The 9128-nt window shown below is 55.1% G+C and overlaps 1 protein-coding gene across 33 annotated transcripts in view; it reads left to right on the top strand.

Moving 5' to 3' along the window:
• The window catches only part of UBR4 (ubiquitin protein ligase E3 component n-recognin 4), a 136161-nt gene extending 131897 nt beyond the window's left edge, over positions 1-4264 (top strand). For all 33 annotated transcript variants that reach the window (XM_055385985.2, XM_055385998.2, XM_055386063.2 and 30 more), the window contains 3 exons: positions 146-236; positions 1304-1466; positions 3877-4264. In XM_055385985.2, coding sequence (XP_055241960.2) covers positions 146-236; positions 1304-1466; positions 3877-3941 — 319 coding nt within the window. In that variant the 3' untranslated portion in view covers positions 3942-4264. The remainder of the gene's footprint in view (positions 1-145; positions 237-1303; positions 1467-3876) is intronic.
• The last annotated feature ends 4864 nt before the right edge of the window (positions 4265-9128 follow it).

Genomic DNA, 9128 nt, shown 5'->3' on the forward strand with positions numbered 1-9128 from the left:
TTTTTTCCAAGCAGAAGGCTAGTCGCTGGAACTCTGAGATGCATACACCACTGTGACTCTTCCCTTGCTCCCAGAATGCCTTGCTCTGTCCTTGTGAGTATCCTCCTAGGGACTTCATGTGATGGAATTGGATTTTCTTTTCCAGGCTGACAGATAAGGCAGTGAAGGACTATTCCGCTTACCGTTCTTCCCTTCTCTTTTGGGCCCTCGTCGATCTCATTTACAACATGTTTAAGGTAAGGAGGCTGTCAGAGGCCCAGTGGGTTTTGGCAAGAGTGTAAAATGTCTGCACTCCTGTCCCTGACTCTGCCTCAGCACCCACATGGCTGCTCCTCCGCTGGGCCTGGGGGCGCTTTTTTCCTAGAAACAAACAACCCCAACTGTGGGAGGGATTGACACTGGCAGCCTGGAGCCTTGTGTCTGTGAGGTACATTTGTTTTGTTTGGTTTGGTTTTGTTTGGTTTGGTTTTTTTGAGACGGAGTTTTGTTCTTGTTGCCCAGGCTGGAGTGCAATGGTGTGATCTCGGCTCACTGCAACCTCTGCATCCCGGGTTCAAGTGATTCTCCTGCCTCAGCCTCCCAAGTAGCTGGGATTACAGGCATGCACCACCACGCCCGGCTAATTTTGTATTTTTAGTAGAGACGAGGTTTAACCATGTTGGTCAGGCTGGTCTGAAACTCCTGACCTCAGGTGATCCGCCTGCCTCGGCCTCCCAAAGTGCTGCTATTACAGGCATGGGCCACTGTGCCTGGCCCACATTTGTAGCTGAGATCACTCCTGTCACCTGCTCCCGAGCCTGCTCCAGGCTCGGCTGTGCAGGAAGACCTTCCCCCCGGGTCTCTCTTTGCTGCTCTTGCCGTGCTATTGGGATAAGCTCTGTTGCCCTGAGTGAGTCTGACTTACCGCAGCCAGCTTATAACAGGACACTCCTCTCCGGAGAGAATCCAAGTTTTTGAGTTGGTTCCTTTCATCATCAGAATGAAACAGCTCATGGAAGCACATTGACAAGTCCCTTTGCTCTGGGGAATGCGAATGGGAAGTGCACGGGGAGGGAATGCAGCCACTTGTTGGAGCCTGTAGGTTCAGGTGACACAGTGCCTAATAAGGGGGCCCTAAGAGGAATGAAGTGAAATTGCGTTGTTCCTGGAGACAAAACGCATGCTCTAGGGTGCCTGTTGGTATGCTTTGGTGTAGGTTGGGAGGGCCGTCCTTTGAGGGGTTGAAATGGCCTGACTGACTTGAGGTGGAAGATGAGGCAGCAGTAAGTCACCCACCTCTCTTGTCTCCTGTTGATTCTCATAGAAGGTGCCTACCAGTAACACAGAGGGAGGCTGGTCCTGCTCTCTCGCTGAGTACATCCGCCACAACGACATGCCCATCTACGAAGCTGCTGACAAAGCCCTGAAAACCTTCCAGGAGGAGTTCATGCCGGTGGAGACCTTCTCAGAGTTCCTCGATGTGGCCGGTTAGTGTCAAGGTTTTCTCTTTTAAAGATCCTCCGCAGCAAAGCCCCGTGTCTTCCTCCGTGGGTCATCCGTAGCTTTATCTTCACAACCAGAGGAAACGCAGTATGAGCCAGCCTGTCAGCTGCCACCGAAAGCCCTGGGAAAGATGCGTACATAGCAAGTCACCGATAACGAGAACAGCAGCTCTAACATGTACTGAGCACCCCCTCTTTCCCCGACATGGGCTGTTCACTGTACGTGACCTCAGCCCTCGAGGCAGCCCTATATGAGGCAGGAGCTTTGGTTATCCCTATTTTATAGATGGGGTAAATGAGGCTCTGAAGATCAAATAAGTGGCCAAGGGAACATAGCTAGAAAGTGATAGCATCCCTGTTTGAGTCTGTTTTTTAATGGCAGTTCAGAGAATTAACACGCAAATTGGAATGCCCCTGTCTTCCTCCTGTGTCTTAGGTCACAGTTGACCCCAGGGAGGCATGGGCGACCCAGCAGGGCCGCTCTGAACTGTGGGTGTGGGAGACGTGGTCAGACAATTCCTTATCCTACTGCTAGTAAAATTGAAATTCTTTGTGTAACAAACTTGTCATTCTAATTGCAAACAAACACATTAGAATTGGTTTGTATTTCATAACCAAGCACCAAGTGACAGCAGGGGGAGGTGACTTGGCCCGTGCCTGGGAAATCCACCTAGGATTAAAAGACAGTGCCCTGTGAGATTGTGGGCGCCACGGCATTACAGCCCCCATCAGAGCACCCGCCTTACAAAGGTCAGCTCCCCAGAGCCAACGCACAGGTAACCAAACCTGCCAGCTCTTTTTTATGAACTTGTTTCATTTTTTTATGGCGTTCATTGTGGGAATTTTGTGAAGTATAAAGAAGCAGGAAAACAAACTCCCCCCAGATCCCACTGTTAGGAGAATGCCTCTGCTAACATTTTCTCTATCTTGTTATCCTCTGGGAATGAGACCCACTAAAGGGCTAGAGTGTTGCTCAGTGTGAATTCCTCTTTCTTCCCAGCTCAGAGCCAGCTGACCGATTTTCCCAAACAGCTCTGTGCCTCCGCATTGGCTGCCCCTTGCAGTGTCCTCAGCGGAAGCTCTGTGCTGGGATGGTCTTCGTCGACCTGGTGCCTGCCTCTGCGTCTGGGCGGGCCTGTGCTAACACTGCTCACCTCTGTGTGTTTGTTAACTTCACCACCTCTTTACGGCTCCCACTGGCTCTGTTTCAGCCTAGATGTTTCACCAGCATCATACCTTAGCACATGCCTCGCGTTCTTCCCAGAAAGTCAGCCCTGGGACCAGGTGGGATGATAAAGTCCTCAGTGCCGGGCCCTGTGCCTGTTGCATGAGCCTGTGTCACTGTGACTGTGGAAGCTGGAGCTAGTGAGAGGAGGAGGAGGAGGTGGGCAGGGGAAGGAGGGTCCCCTGGGCTCGGGCTCCACATCAGTCCTGAGCTGCTGGCAAGCACCCCTGGCCTGCAGCCAGGGAGAGCCAGAGCCTTTGCCAGGCAGCGAGCCTCCGTGCCTTCCACTCCTAGGTCAGGTTTTGACAGCACCACTTTATTACTTTGTTTAAGCTGTTAGAAAATTTCAGAACATCAGACACACCCTATTCAAATGTGAGAACAAAAACACCTTCCAAAGCCAAACGGGGATAGTCTGAGCCGCTCTCCTTTCCATTAGCCCAGATGCTTGGGCGATGACTTCAGTTCCGATGCTGCCAGGCCTTTGGTTCTAGCAGCTCCGCGGCTGTTTTACGTGTGGCTCCGGCGTCTCCTGTCCCCTGCTCGGTGACAGAGGGGTGGGGCCACCAAGGACTCGGTGCAGCTTGAGCACCTTCTGTGTGTGAGGCACTTGCACACCAAGGGCCTCATTGAATCCCCTCAGTGGGGCCGCAGGGCTTCTCCCTGTCTCTGTTTGATGGTTGAGGAAATGGAGCTCCTGAGCTTTGACAACCTGTTTAGGAGCCCAGGACCCATCATCAGATCAGAGCTCAGAAGCAGCTGGGGTCCTGCCACCCTGCTCTGCTCCTCCCAGCCCTCAAGGGCAGAGCTTTCTTTGGTCCCGGATCCCTTTGAGAAGATGGTAAAGACTGCAGGCACTCTCCTTTCAGAACCCGCCTTCCATTTGGCACTGGGGGTCAGTGGATTTGCACATCCCTGGGTGTCCCTGAGCCAGGTGTGGCCTCTGCCACTTCACCCCCAGCAGCAGTGCCTGCTTCTGGAACAGGACTCCTCCTGCAGAACAGGGTTTTGCTCAATGACTACCTCCCCGGTCATGCTGCTGTCCAGTGAGCAGCCGGGCCAGAGCTTGTCGGACCGCAGTGTGTTCTCTGCTAGATGCGGCAGCTGTGACTCGGGGAATGGGGGCTGCATGCCTGCTCCTGACACACCTCTGCCCGTTGTGCTTTGCAGGTCTTTTGTCAGAAATCACCGATCCAGAGAGCTTCCTGAAGGACCTGTTGAACTCAGTCCCCTGACCACCACACAGCAGCTGCGGTGGCGAAGACGAAGCTGGCTTGCCTTCCACCCTCTGTTCTCCCTCCTTGTGCATTGAGTTCCCTCCGCGGGATGCTGCATTGTTACCCCGCCCTCCCCTCTCTCATTTTTCTTGGTGTGGCTTGGGGTTTTTAGGCTTCCTGTTTTATCTCGTGTGTGTGGTGCACTAGCTATGAGGTTGTCTGTAACCCAAGCCATCAAAGGGCCTGTACATACCTAGGAGCCATGAGTTGTCCCGGCCAACTTCATACTTGAGTGTGCACATCTTGAGAAATAAACAAGTGACTTAACACACATTGAAAAAGAAGGTGTTGCCTGCTGCTTCAACTCGTCCTCAGTGGCGCAGGCCAAATGGTTTCCCTTGAATGCACAGCCATTTCCGGCGTCAGCCCGGGAAGACTCCTGTCAGATTCGCTGTCTCCAGGCCTGTTGTCAGCGCTAAGTGCAACCTGTCTATTCTTGGCCAGCAAGTTGGGGCACCACATTGGATGGCTCTGATTTTTCCCAAAACAAAGCCCATGCCTTGCTCTTAATTTTTTGGCCTTAAGAGCTGGAACCCAAAGACACGTGGAGCCCAGAGCTTTCCTAGCCCTCGGCTGAAGGAAGGCTCGCGGAGTAGGGCACAGTCTTGTTGGACCACAGAGGCCTGGGGAGCATTTGACATTCTCATGCTGCTGTGAATCGGGAATCCCTTGGTGACTTCTCTCCAGGGTTGTCATGTTAAGAGAGGGCCTGGGGCAGACTTAGGATCAGGATAAAGAGAGTGGCTGCTATTGACATTGCCAAGCACCCAGTGTATCTTATTTCTAATCTCTTCGCCCATGAGCCAGAGCCGTTTGCCCAAGGGCTCCCAGCCAGGGGCTGTGGAGTTGTCAGGTTTGTGCCTCCGAAGCTGTGTCCTGACCACTGTGGCTGCCACTCCTAGAGGCCTCAGACCTGCTTCCCTACACATGTGGGCAGCAGGACTCCCGAGAGCCTCTCCCCAGACTTCGGGAGAAGGCTCACCTCGTGGGAGGGAGGGCTCGCTCATGCCCGTCTCCTTTCGTTCTTTGCGGGCCACTCAGCCAACTGACGTCGGCCTCTCCTGTCTGGATGTCCAGTTTCTGTGGCTCACTCCTCAAGCCAGATTGTCTGGGACTGAGGGTGGCCTCTGGGCTCCTGTAGACTTCCACAGCCAGGATTTCACATCCCTCCCCAGAGCCTCCGACCGAATAGCCACAAGCAGCCATGAGTGTCGTGCCTGGACTAAGCTGGAGAGACAAAGGCGTTTGTGGCAAGGGCCCAGCTGGAAGCCCTGGTAGGCCAGAGCATGCATGTGCTGGCTTGCACGAGCACACTTTGGTGTTTGTGTTGGGGACACCGGGCTTCTGAGGGACTGGCGTGGCTCCAGGGAGGGGAGCAGCCTGGTTGAAGCGCGGCCAGGCACTCACTCTGTTGTTCAGATCCCAGCTCCACTGCCTGCTGTGTCCACAGTCTCCTCACCTGTCAAATGGGAATATCTATGTGGCAGGAGGGTGCTGAGGTTTCCACAAGCTAATCTGCCTGCTGTGTAGTAACTAGTAGCTTTTCTTACTGTTAGTGAACTTGTTTTAGTCTGAAGGAAGGCACCCGTGCCCCAGGTGAAGTCCAGGTGAGTTCAGTGAGGACGATGGAGACCCTGGTCTTGGCACCCTTCTGCCTTGCACTGGGAATGCCTCAGGCTTGCTCCTGCTGTGTGTCTGTGGTTGCCCACTTTCTGCTGGTCTCCGAGAGACCGATTCAGGTGTTCAGGAGTCTGTTCGGTATTACATCACCTCCTTGTGAGAAATAAAGTAGAGCAGCCTCATCCGGACAGCGAAGCAAGGAGGGAGCGTGAGGAGCAGCCAGGTGAGCTGGTGGCATGGGGCCGCCTGTGCAGAGGCCGGCCTTGCTGCTTCATGTGGCTCAGGGAGGCTCAGCACGTCCGTCATCACACCTCAGGGCAGCGAGAGTGGACCTGGTGCCTTCAGAAGCCCACCCGAGGCCTGCTGCTCTGGCCTGCAAAGGTGGAGTCACCAAAGCTCATTACAAGGTGTTTGCTTATTTTTGTCTGCCCTGCATTTTTTTATTTCTTGCAAAGGCCTCAGAGGATGTGGGCCCCAGCCCAAACACATCTTGTTTTCACTGGTAGAGCTTTTCCTAGTGTCTACACAGGGGTGCTTCCAGTGGCTCTGCCATAGCCCCAGACAAGCTGCTGACATGGCAGCCATGAGGTCTGGGACAGGTTCCAGGGGGTGCTTTTGGCCTGCTCCAGCAGGAGTGGAGGCTGGTCTGGGCTCCAGCAGGAGTGGAGGCTGGTCTGGTCTCCAGCAGGAGTGGAGGCTGGTCTGGTCTCCAGCAGGAATGGAGGCTGGTCTGGTCTCCAGCAGGAGTGGAGGCTGGTCTGGGCTCCCGCAGGAGTGGAGGCTGGTCTGGGCTTCAGCAGGAGTGGAGGCTGGTCTGGGGAGAGAGCTACACCTCCCCAGGCCCAGGTCTCACGAAAGGAGCATTGAAGGGCACCGAGAAAAAGCCACTTAGCCCTCTCCTGTCCTGCACCATTATCTGGGCCCATTGGTTCTTGGGTCCCTGTCTTTCTCAACAGGCAGCCCCAGTTGGGGAATTAAGTTGATTCTGGACTGGCTACGCCTAATGATAGCTGCAATTTTAATCCCAGAAAGTTCGAGTTCAGCAATAAAGTTGGGGAGGCAGTGTCAACACCTTCCTTGTAGAGCGGCTGAAGCCTCTGGTGTTCCTCAGTCAGCAGCCGCCCTGGTTCCCAGCTGTCCAAGTTTGTTGCTCTTAGAGGTGAAAAGGGAGGCCCCCTGCCTGCACCTCCCCTCCCCAGGGGTGTTTGTTGGGACACCAGGGGCTGCGCTCGGTTCTCTGCATTTTACTCCTGCATCAACCCTGTATGTTAGGTGGTGGAATTTCCGCCTTACCGATGGGGAGGCGGTAACCCAGAGGAGGTAACTCGCCTGCTAAGGAGTCAGGAGCTGAGGGGTCTGTGGGACTCCAAAGATTACTCTGGGTCATGCAACTTCATTTGTTCCTTCCAGGATGTAGCAAGTGTCTCCTCGGTGCCAGGGACTTACCAGAGGCCGAGGGCACAGTGTGCATCAAACAGGGTCTGTCCTCATGGAAAGGAGAGAATCAGAACTGAGGGGTTCCAGGGACATAAGGTGTGAGGTGGCAGTGTGAAGTGTAGACAGATCAATGTGGGGAACAGGCTGTGGTTGGCATGCTGCTTATGTGGGGTGGCCGGGTTGGTCAGCTCCCAGCTCCAATGTGCCCATGGCCAGATTCTCATGCCTGGTTGCAACGGGCATCTTTGGTCACTTAGCAAACCTCAGCTGGGCACCTAGTCTGTGCTCCGCTGTCAGCATGGGGTCCCTTTAGGGGACTGGGAGGAGCCAGAAAAGAGACTCACTCTGCTCTCTAGGCTGCGAAATATAGCCCAGAGCTGGCCACTTCCCACCACCTTTGCACCCAGACCCAGCTCCTGGATCTCCCACTTCCTCCCACTCCGTAGTCCATTCTCCAAGCACCCAGAGCAGTCACTTAAAAATATGCTGCAGGCAGTTGCCTCTGAAACTCTTTTCACTTTCACATTTTGAAGGGCAGCTAAACTACCTCCCAGGCTCCCAGACCCTCTCCAGCCTCCCTCCTCCCCACCCCTTGGCCTCCCTCCTCCCCACTCCCTCTCATCCCCGCTCCACACACTTGCTCCGTGCTGTTCCCTCGCACAGGGCACATATCCACCGCCCAGGCTCTCACTTTGTCCCGTTAGCCCAGATGTTTGCGTGGCTCATCTCCTCCCTCCACTCAGGTCTCAGAGATGCCCCTGAGCCCCGATCTGGGAGAGCAGTGCCCTCCGGGGCTCTCTCTGCCCCTGCCTGCCCTGTTTCGGTCCTTTCCTTTGCCCTCATGCAGCTGTGGTCAGCTCGCCTGTTCATCTCCCTCTGCTGCGTCCTGCTAGTAGCTTTCCTTTATTTGCTGCTGCATCTACAGTGCCTAGAACAGTGCTCGGTGCATAGAGGACACTCGGGGAGTATTTGTTGGCTAAATGATGGGTCTATGTCAGCATCTCCCAGGGAACAGTCAGCCATCTCCACAACCCTATGCCTAACTCTGGGATGAAGGGCAATAAATCCAAACCTGATTCCAGTAAGAGGCTGGAGCAGGTGGGCCCATGAGGGCCCTTCCCCACCAACCCCTGCCCTTTGCTGTTCCTGCAGCAAGGCTGTGCTGAGACCCTGGAACATGCTGGAGGCAGAGCTGGCTCAGACGCAGGCTGGAGTGCCCAAGTCAGGGCTCCCGCCCGGCTCCTGCTCCGGGCCCTGCCCCTTCCTCCTCCTGTCATAGATCACCTCAGGGCAGGGCCATTCCTTTGCCTGGAGCTAGCTCTGGTCTCCCAGACCACAACAAATCCTTTTCAAGCTGGAACAGTTCCCAGCAGCACCAAGAGGATGGCAGAGAGGGACAAGGTAAATCCCCAGGCTGAGCTCCCTGGAGCTGGCTGCTGACGCTTACCTGGGGCGAGGCCTGGACGAATCCTCCGCCTTCTCTTGGTGCCCTTGGCCTTCTTTCTGACCCCATCCTGGCTGGTGGCTCAGATGCAATAGGGGGAGCAGAGTAGCCTCTGAACAGGAAGGGAGCCGAGAGCCGGCATTTACTCAGGGCCCGCGGGAAGCTGGTGTTTCACCTGCAGCACGTCCTTTCATCCTTGCAGCCATCCCAAGTGGCAGGTGGTATTCCCTTCTCCACACAGGTAAACAGGTGCAGAGAGGCTAATGACCTACGCAGGCTCACACAGCGAAGTGTGGAGCCACGATGAGAACCCAGATGTGTTTGGCTCTGAAACCCCCCTTTCAGAGAGTGTTGCTGGCCTGGGGAGACTGGTTGCTGTTCATGCTGGGGCGCGGGGACCAGAAAGAGGAAGAGGGTGAAGGCTGACTTAGGGAGTGTGACCCAGTTTGCTCTCTCCTGTCCCCATGGCCAGCGGAGGCAGCCTCAGGGCCCTGTACCTGAGGATGCAGCCGAGAGGTACATGTCCTAGGACTAAACAGTTGCATTGCATGGGCTCTGAATTTGGGGTGCCACTTCCCATCAGAGGGCAAGGGCTGCATGGCATAGAGGCAAGACCAAGGGCTCCAGAGGGGGCCCAGCTCTGC

The sequence above is a fragment of the Gorilla gorilla genome, chromosome 1 (genome assembly GCF_029281585.2).
Source record: "Gorilla gorilla gorilla isolate KB3781 chromosome 1, NHGRI_mGorGor1-v2.1_pri, whole genome shotgun sequence".
Taxonomy (NCBI): domain Eukaryota; kingdom Metazoa; phylum Chordata; class Mammalia; order Primates; family Hominidae; genus Gorilla; species Gorilla gorilla.